Source organism: Corylus avellana, chromosome ca7 (assembly GCF_901000735.1).
Source record: "Corylus avellana chromosome ca7, CavTom2PMs-1.0".
NCBI lineage: Eukaryota > Viridiplantae > Streptophyta > Magnoliopsida > Fagales > Betulaceae > Corylus > Corylus avellana.
The window spans coordinates 28,705,491-28,729,278 of record NC_081547.1 but is presented as its reverse complement, the minus strand read 5'-3'; the positions used below and the strand labels follow the sequence as shown (position 1 = coordinate 28,729,278).

Sequence of the window (23,788 nt, the reverse complement as noted above, 5' to 3'; positions counted from 1 at the left end):
GTTAATATCCTCTACTTTAATTCTTTTCGCCTGTTTTTCTCTTTTGGGAAGAAAATATATTTTTTTTGGGTTGTTGAGCTACTGTATTAAGAAAAGTAAAAGTCATAATAGGTACACCCCAGCAAAATTGTTAAAAGGAATTTGAAGGCATAAACCAGGTTGGGTGCAATTAATTGGTCATGTTTAGGTTTTAACGAGTCAAACGAATCGTGTCGGGTTATTAGTAGGTCATATTCAAGTTAACCCTTAATGAGTTGGCAGGTCAAGTGGGTAGACCCGAACCCAACCTGCCAACCCTAGGTGTGTCCTTTATCTAACTAGGTACAAGCACTTATTTGGATTATTCTGTATCTGTTAAAACTGTTTAGCCACTTGCTCAGACTATGTCGGCGGGGTAGCAGTCAATCTTTCTCATATTAAGTACTTGTATTTGTCACCTATCCATATATCGTTAAAGGAAAAGTAGAAAAAGGAGAATGAAAAGAAGTTAGGTAATTTTATTTTTTTTGGGGGGTGGGGGGGAAGAAGTTAGGTAAATATAGATGTGGTCTAATTACTACCCTAGCTATATTGTGGTTAGCATAGGGCATTCCAACTTGGTAACTTGATAGGGTAACCAGATTATCTAATCCATTTCTATGGTAAAATAACTCTTCATCATAGTTTGGTGAAGCTGCACTTTTTGATGTTGACAAACACTACGGAATTAGGGAGGTGGAGAAGCAATATTGGTAATTGTCACATACGCAACAACTTGAATGGGACTCTTTTCTTTATTGATAGGTAAAAAGGAGAAAGAAAAGGCAAACAAAAACAATGCCAAGAGTTTGTTGCTTAAATGGGTTTGTTCTAGCAAAGTCGTCTTTTGATGGAGGAATATGTTGCAAAAGATTCTGTGTCCATGTCCAAATTGGCATTTTATTAATGTTTTTACTCCTTTGATTTCATAAGTTGGACCAATTTAGTGGTGACCCTGAATCCTTAGCTTCATGCTAACAAGATGGATAAATGAATCAAAAACAAATAAATATTTTTGGCGTGCCTTTTGGGCTCAACATTTGGTGGTCCAATGAATAAAAGTAAACTAATCAAACCTAATCTAATTGCTCAACCTTATCCTAAACAAAGCCAAGTTGCTCTATTATTTTTCTCATTCTTTTTGTCCATTACAGTTTAACGAAGTTGCTTGGCTTGAATATAACCTGAGAAGGCAAAATCTAATCCAATTGGTTTGTTTTAGTCCACTCATTATCAATGTTAATCCGATGAAATCAATCGGTTTTGAGTTTTCTCCTCTTTGTGGGCGCATGAGATCTTAAAAAAAATCTACACTTATATAATTCTTTATACCTTAATATGTGTCGGCACATAATTAGAGTCAAGTAATTTATTATTAAAAAAAATAAAACGAACCATTTAAAATACATTTATGAAAATTATCATGATTCTTTAATAAAGGAGAAATGTTTTGTTTCATTCTTCTACATAATTTTTGCTCATCTCCGTACAAGACATTTGCAAATTTACCATTGAATTATGGGTACCACAATGGTGATTTTTTCTTTTTTAACTAAAAACACCAAGAATCAAGATCTCTTACAATTTTGAGAAAATTATAGATTCTCAATCTACAAAATTTAGACCGTTTTTAGGTACGTATCAAAATACTTGAAAAATGTTACATAATATAATTGAGAATTGAGTATATTTTTATAATTTCGTAAGCGACTTAGAAAAATATCGTCTATTAAAAACGTGACATATTATAGTTGGGAATTGAGGTTTGTTGTAAAAAAACATTAAGTCAAAAACTGTCCTTTTGTTTTATCTTTTTGGTTGTCTTATAACACGTAATCTTTTTAATACGCACTTTTTTTTTATTGCCTAAACAATGATCTAAATTTTATGATTTGAGAAATTTATAATTTCTGTAAAATTGTGCATTTTTCCGAAAAGCACGGACAAAGTTCTGAGTTCTGCTTTCCTAGTAAAACGACAATCAAAGCGCTCGTGATTGCGGGCGCAGAACTTTGTGTCAAACCAGTAAGCATATCAACAACTGGAATCGGTAAGGATCACTGAGGAAGCATCCTAGGAAAACACCGGAGTAACGCTCCTTTGCACCACGCCTATAACATCAAACTATGCGGACCCAATCACAGCGTTGCTTATTCCAATCATGAAACGTGGCGAAATAAGATTTGAGTTTGAGACCAGGAACACAGAAAGAAGAGGTCCAGGAGATCAACCCCTCCTACGCGGCCTTAATTGAACTGTACAGGACCCAGGTCCAACTTCAACGATTCTATTCTTAGGTTCCAACGAGGGCAGCTTCCTCCTTGTACGTGCAAAGACACCTCGACTCCTTCTACGTTAGGTTTAATGGATAAGCTTGGAGTGCCCATTTCTACTTTTCTTTTTTGGATATTTTTATACTAAAAATTAAAAAAATCATTATTATTCTATTTATTTTTTTAATTTTAATTATCCAGACCAACGTGACTTTGAAAAGCCTCGTTCTTCGTGCTCAAACCCTCGTTCCACAGTCCACACGCCTTTTAGCTGTTCAATATTTTCCATGTGGCCTATAAATACCTCTCTGTGAAGCTTGGTTCCTCAAAATTCAAAGAAACCCAGAAATAAATATTGCGATTATCGTTTCCCTTTCGCTTCAATTTCTCACAGTTTAAGAATGGTTGATATGGATTGGAAAGCAAAGATCGTCTCGACCGACATGCAAAGCAAATCCCCGAAACTCTCCAATAAGCTCCAAGTTTCCTTACCGTTTTCTTTCCGTGCCGCCGAGATTTCCCCTGCTTCCGCCACGGCTTCCACCGCTTACGAAAACTATCTTCGACTGCCGGAGCTACGGAAGCTTTGGAGCTCCGAAGAGTTTCCCAGTTGGAGAAACGAGCCTGTTTTGAAACCAGCCTTGCAAGCTTTGGAGATTTCGTTCCGGTTTGTCTCAACGGTGTTGTCGGACCCGAGGCCGTACGCGAACCGCCGCGAGTGGAAGCGGAGGCTCGAGTCGCTTGCGACGGCTCAGATAGAGCTTATCGCTAACATATGCGAGGATGAAGGGACATGTGGAAGGACGGCTCCGATCGTTGATCTCAGGTCATCCAACGGAGTACTGGCTCGCAACGGGAGCTACGCCGAGGTGTGGAAGCCTCCAGGTGAGACAGCCGTTGTGAGCCGCATCAGCGAGGCCAGCCTCCTCCCTAGGCTCGCCACCTGGCACAAAGCCGAGGACGTAGCGCAGAAGATCCTCTACTCCATCGAGTGCGAGATGCTGAGATGTCCGTACACCCTCGGCTTAGGCGAACCGAATCTCGCCGGCAAGCCGAACCTCGAGTACGACTTGGTGTGCAAGCCGAGCGAGCTCCACGCCCTGAAGAGGAGTCCGAGCGATCACATCGACAATCAGGAGAACCGGGCGGTGTACACCACGCACCAAATCCTGGAATCGTGGATCCATGTGTCGCAACAGCTCTTGAAGCGAGTCGCAGAGCGAGTGGACAGCAAAGATTTTGAAAAGGCCGCGAGTGATTGTTATCTGATTGAACGGATCTGGAAGCTTCTAGCCGAGATCGACGATCTTCACCTCCTGATGGATCCGGACGATTTTCTGAGGCTCAAGAACCAGTTGTGCATCAAGTCGTTGAGCGAGACGGCGCCGTTTTGCTTCAGATCAAGGGGTCTCGTGGAGATCACGAAGCAGTGCAAAGAGCTGAAGCAGAAGGTGCCGGCCATTCTCGGCGTGGAGGTGGACCCCATGGGTGGGCCCAGGATCCAGGAGGCGGCGATGAAGCTCTACGGCGAGAAGAAAGAGTTCGACAAGATTCACCTGCTTCAGGCTCTGCAGGCGATTGAGTCGGCGATGAAGAGGTTCTTCTTCGCGTACAAGCAAGTGCTCGTGGTGATGATGGGCAGCTTGGAGGCCAACGCAAACCGAGTTGTGGTTAGTTCCGACTCGGTCGACTCGCTGACTCAAATCTTCATGGAGCCCACTTATTTCCCGAGTTTGGACGCGGCAAAGACGTTTCTGGGGGATTTTTGGAGCCACGAACACGGTGGGGTGCGGCTCGGATAGGAGGTGGACTCGGAGAACACAGCGAGTCTGACTCGGTTTGACCTGAGGTCAACTCGTCTGACTCCAACTACTAGCGCTAGGTTTACACACTTGAAAGATGAAAAAGTTAAATTAATTCTTTGTATTGTTGTACTTATTTTTTTTGGTGAATTTTGTGTCACTTGTACCATTAGTTCATGAATTAGCTCTTCATGTAAAATTTTTATAGCTTTTTTTTATGAACGTGTTTATCAATTGCTCTTCCAACTCTTCATGAACCAATCAACCAATTATGGTCTAAACTTCGAAGAGTATCCTTCAATTACAGCAAAAAAAAAAAAAACATATAACACAAACTCTAACAAAAGGCACATAAGAATGCTATACGATCAAAAAATGAGGACCGTAGTTTTCCTCCAAAGTCAAGATGATGAAGTTTTTTAGGAGTTTCTTTTTTTTTTAAAACTGGGTTCGAAGAATTCTTCTAATTGAGTCTATAAAAATAACATGTGTTCTATGAAAACACGTAAAAAACACATGCTTGAGAAACGAAGTAAGATAAAGTTTTTTAGGTTGCCTTAATAATGCCTAAATTCGAATTTTTTAGTTATTCCGGTAACTTAATGTCTGAAAATCTTATATATGTAACATGTATCAAAATTGCATGTTAAATTTTTCAATCTTAATTTTGAAAAATGAAAAAGAATAAAAAAGAGTGATAACGAATTTGCTAGGGTTGGTCGTTATCGTATAAGGGTAGGGCAAAGTAGACGTGAAATTAGGATTAAGACGAAGCATGTAGTAGTTGGTATTTGAAACTTGTTAACAAGGCAGGAAGATATGCGAAATTATCTGAGACAAGGAAGCAGTGGGTGATTTGCTTATTTGGAAGTGGGTATCTAATTTATGTGGGCATATATACTTCAAAATAAATAAATAAATAAATAATAATTTATGTGGGCATAGTATATATAGAGGCTTGGCAAATTGCCAACTTGGGGATTGACAAGAAATATGAAAAAATAATTACTGAATTGACGATGTATACTGTGGGGAAGGATTTATGCATGTCCACGTCTGGCCCGAGGACGCATGGGATAGAGAGAAAATGGCTATTATGATTTATCTTATTCGTAAAACGATAAATCGATATAATAATTAATAATTATGGGATATGGAAGAATTTTTTTTAACTTAATCTATAAAATTGATACGTGTTCCTTTTTTTAATAACATGTGAGATGCATATGAGTTTTTAATAAAATTTATTCTAACTTTATTCCTACTATTAAAAAATATGTGCATTTCACATACTTAAAGAACACATATCACATTTATAGACTAGGTTGAAAGAAATTCTTCCAACCCAATTTAAAGAAAAACTTTGTCGATAACTACGCTTGGATGATGCAAATTTTCACTTGTGCTTGGAGTATTTCCCCTGGCTGTGTTTGTGGGAGTAGACACAATATAGTATACATCAAATCAATATTAGCCCAACAATTTTAATTTTTTTTTCGTTGTGGAGAATTTGGTAGAGACTAAAATCAAAGATAAATGATCTTACTGATAAAGAAACTATGATAGTTGAGATAATGTCCTTGCGGTTTTGCCCATTCTACGAACCCGGTTCTAAGTCAAAAGCCTAAAGTGAACCCAACGACGATGATTATAATGCGTGTCCTTGAGGTTTGAAATAAGATTATCGTCGAGACTTTTAAGGCGGCCATCCGAAATGGCATTCATATGTTAGAGACGGATACGGTCGGTCTCTGCTCCCATAAACGAACAGGCAGTTCTTGAAACGACCCCCCCCCCCTTCCCCACCACTGGGAACGTAGACATGATCGAGGTAGGGTTGAAATCTGGTCCTCAGCACTATTTCTAAGAAGACCAGTTTTGCCTCATATAGGCTCATGCTTATGGGTGGTTAGTGATGGATTGGGCTTGCCTAAGACCATAGCCAACTCTGGCAATAAATCAGGCCTTGAATTGTGGTTTCAATGTTTATAAATTGCATTACTTTGACTGAGAAGTTTCAGGTGTCGAGAGCGTCGTCCATGATGTTTGGTTTGTGAAAAGAGAATGACTTCTATAAGGTTGTGTCACAAACTAAGCCATTTGTGCTATTCAATGAGAGATTGATACATTTGTCTCGAACAACAAAAGTAAATACACTCAGAAAAACTGAAACAGAAGATAGTAATTAAGACTAGTTTGATTCAAGTTCTTTGTGTTATTAGTTCGACCGAAAATATTCAATTTGTTTGATTCCCTTGCATCTGACTCTATGCATGGTAAAATTGAAAAAACAAATGCAGCCATCCGCAGGCTACCCCCTTCCACCCAACTTCACCCTTAAGAAGAACAAAGCAAATCAAAATCATTGAGGTGGGGCAAATCCTCGTCCAGAAACAGATTATTAATACCCTACTTTGGGGAGAGTAGAAAGCAAACATAATAAGAAGCAGAAAAGAAAGAATGGAAAAGAGCTTAACTTTGAAGAGGTTTTTTGGTAAACATAAAAACACGAAGAACTTGAATCAAACCAATCTTTATCACCATCTCAATCTGTTGCAGTTTTTCCTTCGAGGTAGGAGATATGGTTTTTCTATGAAATTGTAGTAGACGAGGGATTTTAGAGGTTAGATCCTATGTTTTGGGTGCATTTGCTTTTCTTGTTCTAAACTGATGTGTTAACCTCTCATTAGAGGGCACAAAAAATTTAGTTTGTGCACAATTTTAAAGAAGTTATTCTCCTGTGAAAAAGGCCGTTCACATGACTCGGAAAACTAAAAGCATTAACGGCCACGTGTAGATCATAATACCTCTCACTCACATGTTTAACTTTGTCAGCCAATGTACTGGTCAAGAAATAACCTTAAAAACGTTTTTCCTTTTATGTCACCAGGCCCCCTACGTGTGATACCATATAGCCAGAGAATACAGGCTCAACCTCCTGGGGGCTGGGATTTATTTGATTTTCCCCTGTAAAACATTTTCTTCCTATAAAGGAAAATTTCCCATAGCCAGAGCTAAAAGACCATTTTCATCTTCTCCGAGCTTCGAATCTGTCCTACTCGAAGATCCCATGATATCTATGTGAGTTTCTGATGCAGAAACTATATACATATATAAGTATGTATGCAATTTTCTTTTAGGTTAGTTTTGAATTTGTGCAACAAAGGCATCAATGGTTGTCTTTGTTAAAATTTTTGTTTTCTGTATTCAAAATAAAAACATTAACATGAACAACCCACAAAATCAATTACAAAATCCAAAACCATTAATAAAGATATCATATGCTGGATTGTGACCCTTTGACTACATGGGTTCGTTTGGATTTAAAACCTAATCAACCTTTAAAATTTTGGAATCTGATTTTAATAACACAATTTAAAATGAGATGTTTTTTCTGGGATTCTGTTTAAAAATACACTTTTGGCCAACAAAATCGCAGGTGAAATGCTTTTTCTGTGAATCTGTACTTTTGACCAACAAAATCGCAGGTGAAAGAGATTTATTTAGATTTAGATGTAACACGAAAAGCTATTTTTAACTCGTGTTTATAGGTAATGAGAGACCTTTCTACACGGGATTGCATGAACTCTGATAGTCAACAGCTATGCCTGCCTTTTCTGCATTAATCGCTAACCAGTTTTGTCTCTGTGCTCTGCTTTGCTTATGGGTGCTCTGTTTTTTCTTCAGCAGATTGAGGGTTGACAGCTGGTTATGGCATTGAAGGTACTCTGTCCAAGGCTGAAGAGTTGGCAGACTTTTCAGCTTACGGTTCCTTCTTTACTCTGCCCTGCTCCAAAACCAGCCGACAAATCTTCTTCTTCATGGTTGAAAGTATATTGTGAACGCAATAAATCCCTTGCATGTGGATTAGCGTATCAGCCCGCTCATTTCCCGTCATGTCATTCCAGAAGAAACGGTATGAAGCGAGCTTGTAGTGCAAATTTTGATGAATTCCCAGATGAGGAATTGTCGAAAAAGAGGTTCAATCCGCCTGATAATGGTGACGAAGTTGATAAGGAAAGTGCTTCCACCGTATGGGAGATCTCTGGAAAAACGAGACGCACTGGAACTTTGAAGCTGGAATCTTTGGGGCCTTCTTTGCTAGGAATTCAGCCTGAGCCACCGCCGTGGCCGGAGAGAGATGAGATTATTCGCATGAGCATTGAACAGAGAGCGAACAGGGTGGAAATTCCCCTGTCGCTTCGCATAATCAAGAGGAAGCAACAATGGGAAGAGAGTTTGAAAGAAGCAGGGGACCTCAACAACTGTTCTGTGAACAGAGCATTCTCTTCAATGGTATTTATGATTCGAGAGATTCAGAGCTACGCGCTGCATATAAGGGAAACTCTCTACTGTGAAGATTTACAGGGGATCATTGATAACATGCAGAGAGAATTGAATGCATCATTCGTGTGGCTCTTTCAACAGGTTTGCTTAAATATTTGTTTTTCTCAAAAGTTTAAAATGGTAAAAAAAAAAAAATGATGAAATTAATCTTTTAATTTATATTGTAACAGGTTTTTCCGCGGACGCCGACTCTTATGATTTACGTGATGATTCTTTTGGCTAATTTCACGGTATCTTCTATGGCCGACAACATTGTTATTGCCACCACTGCTGCTGCTACACCGGAAATATCTTGTGCAGCCATTACAGAGACAAAAAACAAGAATCGACCCCAGTTTAAGTACGATTTCAGGTCGTTTTCCGATTCATCTTCTGGCATAGGAAATCGTGATGGTGGTGGTGGTGGGAAAGTAAGCCATGTTGGTGATGAGGTATCTGAGGCTTGTTTGTTTGGGAAAAAGGAGTTGAGCGCAGAGGAGGAGATGAACTTGTGGAAATCAATGGTGGAGGAAGCTTCGAGGATGCAGGCAGAGATGAGAGGGGTGGCTCTTGATCATGAAACAATGCAACGGTTTGTTTCGCCGGTGACTGTGAAGCCGGAATCAGATGATTATGAGGATTTCTTTAAGACTGATCTCTCGTATCAGATGGGTTTATACCAGGACCCAAATAATCCTCTCCTGCTCGCTAACTATGCCCAATTCCTCCACCTCGTCGCTCATGACAATGACAGGTTTGTGTCTAATTTACTCTCATCACAAATTTCCTTTGAGTTTTCTTCTTTGAGTACGTGTTTTTTTAATAATTATATCATAAAAAATTATGTCTTTTCACATGCTAATGAAAAAATTATATATTTTTCATGTGCTAACTGACAAATTTATAGATTTAGTTTTTTCTGACCCAACTTGAAGAAAATTTATGTCCATTAATTCACCGATGTCGTTATTTTGCTTGCATATTAAAAATAGAATATTTTATTGAAATAGACCGTAAGCTCTGAAGTCAGAGTTTGAACTCAAAACCTTTACTCTGCTATTAATTAAATCATCACTTATTTCAAGAGCTTAAATGAATTGAAAATACTAAATTTGTTGGTTTAATTAATATTTTAACGTTAATTAAAATTTTATGAAATTCATGTTTTACAATTAGGATAGTGAAAAGTGAACATATTTTCATTGGGTTATGATTTGTTGGAGTAAAGATGTTGCTAATGACTAATGAGGTTGTCTCTTTTGATGTTTTGCAGGGCAGAAGAGTGCTTTAAGCGTGCTGTGCTTCTGGAACCACTCGATGCCGAGGGACTGAGTCGATATGCAGAATTCTTGTGGATGGCTCGAAATGACCTGTGGGCAGCAGAAGAGAGGTTCCAGCAAGCAATGGCCGCTGAGCCAGGCAACCCTTTCCATGCATCCAAGTATGCCAATTTCCTTTGGAGTACTGGTGGTGAAGAGACTTGCTTCCCACTCAATGCATCATTTGACGACTACAATTAAGTTTTTAATAACGCTAAAAACTACACTTTTATTCCACCATTTTCTCATCTTGCAAGCATGGCAATACCAATCAGTCATCGACTTTTTTTTTAAAAAAAAACAATAATTACTTCAAAGGTTGATTGACACTGAAACATCAAGAAGATAGAATAATGATGAGATATAAGTATTGTTTCTAGCATTATTGTTAAATTTTCTAATCAAGGAGGGGGTCATGTCATGGTGGCATAACACTATAATATCGTTATGTTATTCATATTTTATAGTTTATTACCCCTTCTCTACATTACAACATAATTTGGTTTATATGTGCATACAAGAATATTTAGGTTTTTTATTTATTTATAGGTATTTACCTTAGTTGTCTATCGGTAATCAAATCTATCCTTTTTATGGCCTACCCCAATTACCACATTTTCCCTGTAAATAGACCATGTGACAACAATCATATAATCAAGTCATTCAATAAAGAAGCAGCCCTATAGGGCACTTTCGGGCGGTGAATATAGGCCTCTAAGGCCGAATCACCCCAAAATTTGTGTTTTTCATTCTCTATCTTGCGTCCATGTTTTCTTACATTTTATATTTTATTATAAAATTTCATACAACTGATTACAGAAACCCTTCTCAAATAAGTTATTCAAGAACAGACGGATTGCTATTATGCTAATTCCATGCTAAGAATGCCATCACCAAGTTAAATAAATTAGACGCTACAGGTTTTAATAAGGTCTCTACCTCAATGCATCCAATATATTTGTATACCAACATCCTTAATTTCTACAATATAGCATAGGCGATACCAAGGCAGATAATTCAGCATGACAAGTAGGCTAGCTACTATGATAAATTATAGTTGAATTCTAAGCAAATTGATAGACTATTAAGAGGAGAGATTATTAGGCTCAGCTTGTTAACATTCTTGTTTTCTGTCTTTTATTTTCTCTTTCCAACAAACAATATTATGGGCATAAAAGTTTGCACTCCTAACCTAAAGACATGATTTGCCAACCATTAAGGAAACTTTGCCAGAAGCACAAGGATATCTTGAATAATGGGGGGGAAATTCTGGATAACCTTTTCTACTCATTTCATATCATATTGGTGCTGCAATACCCTCAAAATTCTTCATTTTTGACATAATTAAGGGAAGTTTCATCTGGCTTTCAGAATGAAGAAAAGATGTGCCTATATACATACCTGCTAAATCACAAAAGGGGCACTTAACCAAGAAAAAAAAAAAAGTAACTTCAATCTATTCAGAAGACTAGTATAAGTCTGAAATGGGAACTTCCATATTGTTTTACAAGATCAGAATACAAGGAATCAATCTAAAGGATGTGATGATTTCTATCGACAAACACTAACTGATGCAGAAAGTTCAATATTTTACAACTCGGGAACCAAAAAGAACGGGACAACTCTTACTCAACGTGCTAAACCAAAAAGAGTGGGCATCCAGCAATAGAAAGGAAGTATGAATTACTGCATTACCAGAACCAAATGTTGCGGCTATCGACGGCCTTTACAGACGTAGATACCAAAGGCATTCGCCCATACTCTGCAACAAATCGATTAACGCATTGGGTTCTTCTTTCACTATGACCTCCCAAGCTACTGATTCCAGTTGAACCAATCTCAAATATACTACCTGCAATGACGGCACCGACAACATATTTGGAAAGATATAAACAAAGTGTAAATATGAAAACAAAGGTAATGATATACCGTGAATAAGCAGAAATGACAATCTTTCCAACTATTAGGTGCAGTTCATTCTTAGGAAATAATTGACTTATATTCTTCAGTTGCCACTACCACCACAATCAGGAAACAGTTCATGCAGATGCTGCTACCTATATCAAATATAATTATCTTTCCTTCCATTTTTACAAATGGGAAGTCAATTGGATACCATTGCAGACATGCATATACTATAATATGTGCTCTCAAAATGCATCTAAAGGTTATAGGAGCTTTGATAGGGAAACACTAGGCTGCACAAAAAAATTTGTTGTTGCAGCAAATCAAAGCACTAAAAAGTTTCAGTAAGATGAAGACAGTCTATTGAGGACCACATTACAGATCCCAATGCTAGCTCAGGATCAACTTCCGGTACATAATCCTTCAACAGCTCTAGCACTCAGCAAAACAAGCCACCTAAAGTCAAAGACTGTTGGCACCGGCAGGAGAAAATTCCATGCTTGTGCATACTGCAATGCTATCAAGACAGTGGGCATGCAAGTAATTACATCTCCATATAAGCCCCCACTACAAACCGCTGCTAATAAGAATCCAACAGGAAAGAAGGTACTGGTGCTACCTATCACGGGTCTTGAACATCCACAACCTTATCCTTCAGCCCATTCTTTTGGAGGGAGAAGTGCCATTTAAGCCAGAGGTCTAATAAAAGTTTCATCGGTACATCTATGGAGCACAGATCAAATGGTATTTGATATTCAAAGGCTGATTACTAAGAGTACAAGCAGAAATGTGGATGTTTTGGTTGACCACGTTAAGCATTCAATGCCAATAATATTTTAACTTGCACCGTGAATTTACCAATCCTCACTGGGGAGGCTTGGTAGTTGCAGATGCTCATGTAAGCAATTCTAATTTGAAAAATTTAAAGGCTGTAAAAGTGAGGGATAAGAACAAGATTAAGAATTTTCCACCACAGGCTTCCTCAGTAGTGCCTTTAACTAGCATGTTTGAAATTTGCAACAATCATTATGTAATTAAAAAACAAAATTCCATGGTTCCCCACATGTTGCTCAGGGCACATCTCTCCTTTTGAGATTCCAAGTTAAGACAGCTTTTTGAATTCTGCTGGGTATGTTTTCTATAAAACTACTAAACAGTCCCAACTTGAAAAGATTCCAATTATCATAATTAGCATTTTTTTTTTTTTTTTTGATAAGTAATCAGCAGACTTTATTAAAATTAGCATCATCTCCCATAACTTGTATGACACTGAATAAGACTTTTTTTTTTTTGTAATTAAAAAAAAGATCAAGAAGTAAAACTCATGGACAATAACATAGTTTGTATTAGATTCCAATTATCATAATTATCATATCTCCCATAACTTGTATGACACTGCATACGACTTGCAAAAAAAACAAAAAAAAAAGGAGAGATCAAGAAGTAAAATTCATGGACAATAACATAGTTTCTATTAGGTAAGTCATTACCTTTCACCCATATTGGGGGAGCACCAGTGGCATTTGCAACAAGAAAAGACATTGCAATATCCTCACAGTTCCTGGAATATCCATTCCATGATAGAGTGAATAAACTTGTAGATGACACATGTCAAATGACGAAAACATTATCAACAAAAGCGGGGGGGGGGGAATTGTAAGCTACATAATCAAATGAAGAAGAACCTGTTTTTGGTTATAAATTCTCTAATTGATGCTGGCATTTCATTCATGAACAGACCGAGATACTTTTTGTGGAAGAAGGCAGCCTTTGAGAGTACCATACTGTAAGTTCCCGTCCACCAAACTGACCACCAACCACCATATACATAGTAATCAATGCCGCCTTTCTGCACAGAGATGGACTTATAAAATTTTTTTGACAGATTTCAGATATTCAAAATGCAGGTGGCTTCCAGATTCCTTTTAGGTAAGGCCAACAGTGAATAAATGGCAGAAGGTATAAAATGAAATCCGTAATGGGGTCCAAATTACAGGTTTAGCTCAGGACTTAATACTCATGCTATATACAATACATTACCATATTAACAGGTTCCTAATAAGGTTGCTTCTTCAGATTGATCTATAAGTTTAGATCTATGACAACTTGTCAACTTTCTTTTCTGTGTAATTCTGTGTGCTATCCCTTTTGTCACATTTGGTAGGACAGAAAACTCGAGCAGTGAATGACAAGGCAATTGTTCCATCTATAGTCTTCAATACCATGAATGAAAATGGCTTGGCCTAGCGCAGAAGCCATTGAAAGGTTTCCAAGCAACGAGAAGTCATATCTCTGTTAATGGACACAGTTCTTATGCAAATGTTTTTACCCTCAAAACCAGAGAAACATATGCGCGTGCAAGAATTTAGATTAACTAGCTTGAGGGTAAGAAATTATCTGAAATAACAGTTCAACCAAAACAGGAAATAAATATAAGATGAAGGCATACCGATTGATCAACCCAATGGACACGCGGCACAAATCCCACCATTGTATCGGGTGCACTTTGCCAAACATTAAATGCAAAATCGACTGCGGAGCAAGGAAATATAACATCATCATCAATGGAAAAAATGGCATCTGCATTCAAATCCTTAATCTCTTTGAATCTATTGTTCAAACTGTCTTCCTTGTTGATATCAAACTTCAGTTCAACTCGTCGCCCACCTCCAGAGTTGGACTCTACAATGTGGTTCAAAAATTTCTTAAGAGAATCCGATGGTGGATTAGGCTCGCTCCACACTATATGAATAGATTCAAGCCAACGACACAACGAATAGTGAGAAATGGACTCCTTCAAAAGATCATATCTTTTCCATGTATTCATTACAATAGCATATCCTTTCCTGTGCACAAAATATATATCCAACATGAATGCGTATGATAAAATGGTAAAAAAGAATGAACAAGGCTGTTGAATCCACCTATTATTGTACTCCTACAAATTCTTACTATTTGTGACTACGCATTAAGCTCAAACCATGCTATCCTTTTACATAAATAAATTCATCTCTAATCTGGAAAGCTTGGTAAATCAATTAATTCACAACATTTTTGACACCATAACATGTGACCATATCAAAATTGCCTTCAGGTAACATGTGAAGTGTGAGAACTGTGAACCCTATGAGCCTTTGAGGAGTAATATATATTAAAGGAACCATCTAAAACAGGTTTTTTGAAAAATAAAATAGAAAACACGCAGAGTTTAATTAAGTGTATATACCATTTTGGATATAATATTTTCCTCTTCAACCACTTTCCAGAACCAATATCCACGAAGTACTACCATTCCAAACTTATATATATATAGTCGTTTAAATATTTGTTACCAAAACCAAATAGAATCAACTAGAATAATCAAAATGGAGCACAAATCCAGGACCCGGTCAAACTGAACTATATTTCTTTTTTAATATTCACTAAACATGGAAAACACCAAAAAATAAACACACACACACACACAAAATATAAAAGCCTATAATAATTACCTATTGCAAAAAATATATAATTATATTAATGATATTAGTAAGTATAATTAAGATGCTAATCAGCAAGTTTTTTCTTCTTTTTTTTTTTTTTTTTTTTTTTGTGCATCTAACTGTACGCACCGTGGAACGGATAATTGGTCCAGAGCAGCGCTGTGGTTGTTCCATCCCATAAAACCCGAGCCGCCGCTCAGGAGCGCGAACACCGTGAATGCGATGATGCAGGAAAGGAGGAGCTTGATCTTGACCGATCCGAGGGTGTAGATCGCGAGTTGCCGGAGCCGCTGCGCCGCGCGACGGCTCAACAAGCTCCCTCTCATCACCGCGATCCTTCTAGACCAACAACGATTCGTCCATACGGTTCCCACCGGCTCTCGTTCCCGCCGGCGCCGTCCGTTTCTCGGAGAGAGAAAGGGGAATATTATGGTGTAGCGTAGGCCTGATCGTGTTCGAATTGAAAGGAGTTAAGAATTGACGGCCGTGATGATTCTTTTGGCGGTGATGGTTCGCTGATGTCACTGATTTCATAAGCCCATGTCTCGCTCGCGTCTAATCCACGGCCTGATCTCACATTTTCTTCTCAGATGCAAGTGTTGAACCGTTGAGCTTGCTTCGATTAGGGACACACAGATTCTCTAGAGGGTGAGCAGCGACGTAATGGTATGTATCATCAAGAAGATTTTTTTAAGTAATTAAAATAATCTTTAATTAAAAAGAAAATCTTTTAAAAAAAAAAAAACCGTGGATCACGAATCGTGATATGTAAAGTTTGACTATCACTGTTTAGCTGGTTGGCATGCCGTGTGGATAACAATTAATACCCATCGAGTTTGAATTCTTTTTTTTTTTTTTTTTTGGAATCTTTCCTTTATTGCGTACTGTGCGTTGAATTCTTGCTTGATCTTGAAATTTCCTTATATAGACATAAATTGGGCTAGCGGCTGTGGTTATTAAATTTTAATAACTTATTTTATAACCGACTATTAGTGGTTACTAAAATTAATAATCGACGGTTTTATAATAGCTTTTTTATATGTAAAATAATTGTAACAATCTGTGGGTTTTTTCCTTACTTTCTCAACAACTACAAGCATGTAGCCCATAAACTAAAAAAATAAATAGACAAAAATTCACCGGGGTGTGGTCATCAGCTATTCAACTTGTGAGACAGAGAGAGGAGAGACAGAGGCGACGAGAGAGAGGAGATACAGAGAGTCCGAGAGAGAGAGAGGGACAGCACCGCGTGAGACTTGAGTCGTGAGAGAGAGTCTGAGATTGAGAGAATAAGATAAAACCCTAATCTGTATAAATCAGGCTGAGTGAGTGAGTGGTTGTTTTCCTTCAAAACGATGTCATTTTGATGTTATATTTTAAATATAAAATATATATTTATATTATTATATACTTTTTCTTCTCCCTAAAACCATTAACCGCCTGCCCTAAGCGATAAAACCATTAACCGCCCGTCCTAAGCGGTTATCGGTTTTTAATAACCGCCTTGCGGTTAGCGGAGTAGTTATAACCGCCCCGCTTGAACACCCCTAGACATAATGTTTCATTTTATATGTATATTAAGTGATTTTTATATAAATCATTTAAAAAATAAAAAAATAATAATTTTAAACATGCTATGTTAATAATTATAAAATATGTGTAATAAATAAGTGTAAATAGTACCGTTATTATTATTTTTATAGATCTCCTCAACTTCAAGTAAAAGGAAACAAATTTATTTTGCCGGCCAAATTTGATTGCATTGTATTAAATGGTATACATTAGTTGTGTTATTTAAAAATTTTAAATAATTTGTGAAATTTAATTTGAAACCTGAAATAATTCATGAATCACGATGATTATTATATAAGTTCCAAAAAAAAAAAAAAAAGTTTAATTGGTATATTATTGACTGCTATTACAGTAACTTATCTATCATTTTTATGAATTGGAAATGAATATCAATTATTACCTTTTTTAAATTAAAAAAAAAAAAAAAAAATTAGTTTGAAGATGATTGCAAGTAAGTTATAAGTTTGAATGTAGTTTTCCCAAACATATCTTTAACTAATATTATCTATTTTATAACTATTTGGGTCATTTTCACAGAAACTCGATGCAATTAATTTTAAATGCGTGTACTAGATTTTTTATTTTGTTAGATACGCAAAGGGTGATTTCACCCCTCCAACTTCTTATATTTTATAAATTAAATTAGCTTACACCGACAATAATGTGGCTGCTTTTCCTTCCGTCAACAATGGGAATCTTTTTCTTGGCGTTTTCGACTTTTCGTGTACTGAATTAACTGTTTTTTTAGGTGTTTGTTAGGGTCTTCACTCCCTCATTTTGTAATTTTAGTTTACTGTATCGTAATGGTTAATTACCCAGAAAAAAAGAAAAAGAAAAAGAAAAAAGGAACTTTCCAAGTTGACCGACAGATGCAGACCAAATATGAGCTGCCACGTATCAATTCCATTTGCAACAACTAGTTTAATTTTCAGGAGTCCTTTTTATTTTAGCTCAAAAAAAGTATTTTTCTTCTATTTTAATTATTCATTTTTTTATTTTATTTATTAAATTTTACTATTTTATTTAAATATTGTTTCTCAATGATTTATTTATTCTCTCTCAAATAATCATATTTTAAAAAATTTATCTTTTCCTAACGGTTATATTTTTCAAAATTTGTCTCCTTTTAACAACCACATTTAAAAAAATTCGAGTAGAGAGGGAGAGTATGAGAGAAAGAAAGACAGCGAAAAAGAGAAGAGAAACAAGAGCAACAAAAAAAGATCAACTTTGATATTGCTATTAGAAATACTTTTTTGGTTCAAGCAATGATTTGCCGGGATTCGAATGGCTCTATTATTCGGATGATCTCTGAAATTAGTCCGTCATGTTTCATATTGGTAAATTTATTACGGAAGGTGATTCTTAAGTTATCATTCTAGCACTTTAGCAACCCAATCTTTCTCTTGATTGGCGGATTTCTTTCATTATCTTAGATACTATTGACTCTATCACAGCATTTTCCTTTTAGGAAGCTAGGAAAGTCACAAAAAGTGCAAACTTCTGCATCCATTATGCGGCACGTTGGGCCACGGCCATAAACTTTTCTAGCTGCATTCTCTATCACCTTTCCCCTTTTCTTTCGGTTCCTATTGCCGGTGGAAAAGACCCTCCAGACTTTTTATTGCTTTCTTAGTTAGTTGTTTTTTTTTTTTTTCCTTTCTTTCTCTTGCTTTATTATGTACTTATGTACTCAAACAAAAAAAAAACGATTTTTCACTCAAATTTGCTATAATTATAGTTAAAATAACCTTTAGCTAACTTGACATAATTTATCAAAAAAAAAAAAAAAAAAAACTTGACATAAATACGCTTTAAAAAATAAAAAAAATAATAATAATAAAAAAAAAAGGCATGAATGCTCTAAGGGATTGAACTCGAGAGGCACATCAATCCTTAAATTAATATTTATTAAATAAAAAATTAATAAATTAATAAATACGGCCACATCAATCGAATAATATAAAAGTAAAATGGATGATGAGTGTTTAGAATTCTGGCGTGGCAAGAGCGGGGCAAGAAGATTAGGCCCGCCTCTTGTCGGTTTGCGAAAAGGACGTTGAATATAGTCATATAGTGGGTATTCAGAAGTTGGGTTATAGATGACTGGGGTTTTTATTTTAAGGAGCTATTCCTTCGTTTCTATAAATGAAGCCCAATTTTGAGACCCAGCCAGCTTTGCCATTCCAATTGAGATGAGATGCCCAACAAATCCCAATCCCTCGTCATTGATTGAGCCCTCTCAATTGGTCTCAACTCTAGCCTCAATGGACCTCATCGGAAGCTTGGGATAGGGAATTATAAGAAATCCCGATCCAATAACTTCTTTGTCCTTTTTTTTTTTTTTTTTTTTTTTTTTTTCAATCATATAAAAAATTACACACACATATATAAGTTTAGATAGATAATTTTATCACTTAATAATAAATTTAAAAACAATTAATATAAAATTAGGGGAGATTTAGGCTTTGTTTTGGTGTATTTTGAGTTTTCACGGCTATGAAAATTAAGGGAGATTTAGGCTTTGTTTTGTGTAAAATTACTTATGAAAAATGTTTTTAGTATTTTTGAGTATTTGGTGCGTTCGAAAATAGTAGTTAACGAAAAATATTTTCGATTTAACAAAAAAAAACCCTCTTTAATTTTTCAGAAAATTGTTTCAATTTTTGAAAATCATAAACTATTTTTCGAGTTTGAGCATCTTATTCTCAAATCGATATACCCAATCAAGACGTCACCGAGACCCGCCGGAACTTTATTATGCAATTTTAAGAGTGGAATAAAAAAAAAAAAACAAAAACCAGAGATAATTCATCGTGTATTTCCGCTCCAAAAGCTGAATTGTGTTTTGCTCTGCAATATCTGCAACATGCCATGTGACCGTCCCTTGGTGAAATTGGGTGTAATTGAATTGAATTATGGACACAGCGTGGGTATATAGTAGAAAAAACGTCCAGATCACTTTGATGCATCACAAATTGGCTTAATTAGAACATTTTCAAAAGAATAGCGTGGGTATATAGTAGAAAAAACGTTCAGATCACTTTGGTGCATCACAAATTGGCCCTTAATTATAACATTTTCAAAAGAATAGCCAAATTCTTAATAATAGTCAAATTTGATTATTATAGGTGCTTTTACATAGACTTATTAGCCTATTTACTTTTTATTTTTTTTGACATGTCCACAAAAAGGAAGAAGAATGGGGGATTCGAATTAATTACCTTCGCTTCATAAAGCGTAGTCCACAGTTGATTAAGCTACCCTTGAAAACGCCTATTTACTATTTACACTATAAACTTTGTTTATTATTTTCTTTATGTCACTTTCTTTCTTTTACTCACTCCTCATCTTTCTTTGACACTATTTTTCATACAAAATGATATTTAAAAAAAAGTAAATAGTAGAATAAAAAATCTGTTAAATTGTATATAAAAAAATAAATAGTTAAAATAAAATTTTATGCTTTTTCAATAGCTATCTTACCTACTAAAAAAAATGCTCTAAGATGTAAAAGGCAACACAATACACATCACTTTAAAAGTTGGCTTGCCTGAAAGTTTGCTTATGTGAAGAGGAGAAAATATGTATAATAATCACTATGTAGGATGGGCAATAGGCAATAAAGTAACTTTTATACATGGGTTACATAAACTTTTAAGAGAGTAGGCTTAGCCATTGGCTATAGTAGGTGAGGATATCTTATTAATAGGCTATCCAATTTTTTATTTTTTTATTTTTTTATTTACAATCTCTTTTTTTTTTTTGTTAGTAAAATTCGAACAATCTTAAAAAATTAGAATTACAAGACCTGCTTGCTTAGAATAATATAAAATACCAGACTCACCTACCCAAAAATAAATAAAGGGAGAAATTTCAGAAAGCCCCCCTAAACTTTCAGTCAATTTAAAAAACTCTCACTGAATTTTCAAAACTCTCATTTAGGTCCCCTGAACTTTGGTTTTCTCTCACTTTGGACTCTTTTAACATTAAACTACGTCGTTTTGTATCCTAAAATTAAACACCTATCCAGCCCAAAAACGACGTAGTTTAATGTTAAAAGGGTTCAAAGTGAGAGAAAACTAAAGTTCAGGAGGCCTAAATGAGAGTTTTGAAAATTCAAGGAGAATTTTTCAAATTGGCTGAAAGTTCAGGGGGACTTTCTAAAATTTATCCTAAATAAAGAAATCTCATTATCCTTCTATTTAGACGGCCTGAATTTTACAAAACCCTAGAATTCCAACTATATAGCTTGCAATAGCTGGTGACAGTGCAACCGACCTTCTACGAGGAAACGATCCAATAGGTGCTATCGCTGTCATGTTGTGATGTGTGGTTGGAATTTCACGCTGTGCTTCAATTATATTGTCTGCCATTTCGATCGAGATGATTCTTTTCGTTTCGGCTTGCTTCTAACCCAAGGTTTGGTAGTGACGAGTACTTTCCAAAATCTTCCTTATCATTAAATTGTAATAGATTATTTTTAAAATTTTAAATTTTAAAAATAAATAAAAATGTAAAAATAGTTTTTCCAATCTGGAGGAGGGGATGGAGAAGAGAACCAATTTTGTCTTGCAATGTATCTCTGTCGTGAAGATTATTAATTTATAGACAAAGTGAAGTTATCCATTTTCCTTGGGATGCAAACATAAAAATGCCAAACTGCAATGAATTGTTGCCATCAAATAATTCTCCGCTTTTCTCTCTTTATTTTTTATTTATTTTTAATGCTTGTCAGCCATCTTTGTAAGGGATAGTGATGTGCATGCACAGTCACATCTTGATGCCATTTAATTCAGCCTTACTATTCCATCTTAGAAATTTCCTATTAAACTGACATCATGCATGGGAGATTAATCATATTGGCTAAGGATAAGTATTAATTTAATAAATAAAATTTAAAGAATTTTCTTTAACATAATTCAAAAAAAAAAGCTGGTAATCCATCCAAAATTAGCACTAAAAACTACCTATGGCTGTACGTATGGCATAGGATATATTAGGTGCACTCATAGGGTAGCCAGTTTTGTCTTGCTATCTCTGTCATGAAGATGATTAATATATGAACAAATTAAAGCAAACATAAGAATGCCCAAATACAGCCATCAAATAACACTGTTTTTTTTCTCTTTTTTTTAGGGGTGGTGCTGTTGTCAGGCAACTTGTTTAGGGATGGTGATATATACAGCCATATCAGCAAAAGCTATGGCCCAAATTCAACGGGCGGTAGCTCATAAAAAAATATATACATATATTAAAATAAAACTATTTCGTCACCATTTTATCATGATTGAGAATTTCAACAATGTTTAGTTGGGAATACTTGTCCGTTGTGTTATTGTTTTATTCACCTACGCAATTAGGTTCTGACATTAAACCCAACAAACCTTAGAATGTGACCAAATTATATTAAATTTGCCAGTCAATTGAATAATGTAATTTTAAGTAATAGCTTTTGGATAATCTAATAGAAGTTGAATTTACAACTTGTAACAGCAATTAAGCTTAATTAGGTTAAGCTACTCCACTAGGCACTAAATAAGTCCTCTATATGAGTGATTAATTAGCTCCTTTAGCTTATACGTATTTACCGTATTTTCCGTTTGGCTTGCTTGCAGCGAAAAAATTGTAAAAAATTTTATGTATAAAATAAACGGTTTAGATTGCAAAATGGGGAGAGAACTTCATTTTCATCGTTTATTTTTGCATTGAAAGATTTATAATGATTTTTTCACCTGAGGCAAGTCAAACTTAGATATCTCTTCCCCTCCAGACTCCAGAGAATAAATGATACCCTATCTCTATAGCCAAAGCTAGGGGGAGGAAGCTTAAAGAGTTACTATCCCATACTTTTTTAAAAATAAATAAAAAACCTATACAAATTCTTCTTAAATTAACTTTTTATCCCCCTCCCCTCAAAGATTTTTCTTTTTGGTTTTAATCCCCAAGCCTAAAATTCTAGTTCCATCGCTATCCCTAGCAAAATAGTTTTGTTGAGTATATGCACAAAAAGACGGGGTCCAAAACCTGCGATACATGCAACACATGACCACTTTGGTAGTCCCCCAAAGAATCTGGCCATCGAAGTGCTCATGTGGTCCAAGTGATAACCTGGCTCTATAGTAGTTGTCCTAAATGGAAGAAGTGCATCTGGGTCTTTGAACCTCTAATTTTCCAGAACGAGATGATGAAGAAAAATCCCAAAAAGATTCGGAGACGATGGCATATGCGACATGGCCATTATTTTTTGTTATCCATGCATGTCACCTACAATTAAAGAATTCGACCAGAATATATTAATTGACGAGATTAGTATAATCAAATTCCAGGAACCCATGATTATCATCTAAACAAATTAAACTGCCACCATGCATGTCTGGTAGTGCGGTTCTTTGCCGTATGAACATCTAATCATTAGCTCCTCTGCTCGTATATAAAAACACAATTAGAAGGGCAAAATTTATTTAACAGAAAATGATGAACTAATTATTCCTGGCCATGTGAAAAAAGAAGCATGCATGATAACCTATGCTTTCTACAATGATTGTGGGACTGATAATATTTGGCCATATATATATATATATATATATATATATGAATTTTAAAAAATAAATAAATAAATCTCGTATCATGGTATATATATACCACAGTTAATCAAAACAAAACAAAATGGTGATTTATGAAAGAGGAGCCAAAATGAAATATTGCCAATTTGCCACGGGGTGAGCGCTAAGTAATTTAGTGGTCAATGTATCGAGCAATCTTTGTTAGCCACGTATGCAGTACACAACACGAGCCGAAATTATTTGACGTAGCCAAGGAACCGACGGACCGACCCCCAGTCTGTGAGACTGACTTTGACTAAACAAAAGATGGAAAACCAAAAACCCAACATTTTTCTCGTTGTTTAAGCACATGGACGGTGGACTCATTCATAGAATTAAACTCACAGATGTATGGACGAGGTTGTGCCAAATAGGATAATCTAATGTCACTTTCAACAAACATACGGGCGGGGCATTGGAGTCATTTAACATGAAAACTCAGAAAATGATTGGTCGGCCAAGGGATAAGAAAAATAAATTCAATTA

At 35.9% G+C, this 23,788-nt stretch overlaps 3 protein-coding genes across 4 annotated transcripts; 2 read left to right on the top strand and 1 right to left on the bottom strand.

Annotated features, from left to right (window-relative positions):
• Positions 1–2,521: 2,521 nt before the first annotated feature.
• LOC132186736 (nematode resistance protein-like HSPRO2) lies at positions 2,522–4,386 on the top strand. The gene has a single exon (XM_059600762.1). It carries the CDS (start codon positions 2,693–2,695, stop codon positions 4,091–4,093), a length of 1,401 nt encoding a protein of 466 aa, XP_059456745.1. The 5' UTR covers positions 2,522–2,692; the 3' UTR covers positions 4,094–4,386.
• Positions 4,387–7,097: 2,711 nt separating this feature from the next.
• Positions 7,098–10,484, top strand: LOC132188298 (uncharacterized). 2 transcript variants are annotated; one of them, XM_059602720.1, is made up of 4 exons: positions 7,098–7,174; positions 7,781–8,521; positions 8,611–9,173; positions 9,693–10,484. In XM_059602720.1, exons 2-4 carry the CDS (start codon positions 7,805–7,807, stop codon positions 9,937–9,939), a joined length of 1,527 nt encoding a protein of 508 aa, XP_059458703.1. In that variant the 5' UTR covers positions 7,098–7,174; positions 7,781–7,804; the 3' UTR covers positions 9,940–10,484. The 2 variants fall into 2 exon arrangements, with proteins under 2 accessions (XP_059458703.1, XP_059458704.1); XM_059602721.1 differs by having other exon boundaries at positions 7,132–7,174; positions 7,784–8,521.
• Positions 10,485–11,174: 690 nt separating this feature from the next.
• On the bottom strand, positions 11,175–15,880 carry LOC132187748 (glycosylinositol phosphorylceramide mannosyl transferase 1). The gene is made up of 5 exons (XM_059602165.1): positions 15,255–15,880; positions 14,093–14,489; positions 13,329–13,492; positions 13,134–13,204; positions 11,175–11,590 (listed from the first exon to the last, which is right to left on the bottom strand). Exons 1-5 carry the CDS (start codon positions 15,449–15,451, stop codon positions 11,430–11,432), a joined length of 990 nt encoding a protein of 329 aa, XP_059458148.1. The 5' UTR covers positions 15,452–15,880; the 3' UTR covers positions 11,175–11,429.
• Positions 15,881–23,788: the final 7,908 nt, after the last annotated feature.

Coding starts and splice junctions, on each gene's coding strand:
- LOC132186736 (XM_059600762.1), top strand. CDS start 2,693: ATGGTTGATATGGATTGGAAAGCAAAGATCGTCTCGACCGACATGCAA.
- LOC132188298 (XM_059602720.1), top strand. CDS start 7,805: ATGGCATTGAAGGTACTCTGTCCAAGGCTGAAGAGTTGGCAGACTTTT. Junction 8,522..8,610: donor TCGTGTGGCTCTTTCAACAG/GTTTGCTTAAAT, acceptor ATATTGTAACAG/GTTTTTCCGCGGACGCCGAC. Junction 9,174..9,692: donor GTCGCTCATGACAATGACAG/GTTTGTGTCTAA, acceptor GATGTTTTGCAG/GGCAGAAGAGTGCTTTAAGC.
- LOC132187748 (XM_059602165.1), bottom strand. CDS start 15,451: ATGAGAGGGAGCTTGTTGAGCCGTCGCGCGGCGCAGCGGCTCCGGCAA. Junction 13,493..14,092: donor TCCATTGGGTTGATCAATCG/GTATGCCTTCAT, acceptor ATCTCTGTGCAG/AAAGGCGGCATTGATTACTA. Junction 11,591..13,133: donor TCCCCCAATATGGGTGAAAG/GTAATGACTTAC, acceptor CCGTCATTGCAG/GTAGTATATTTGAGATTGGT.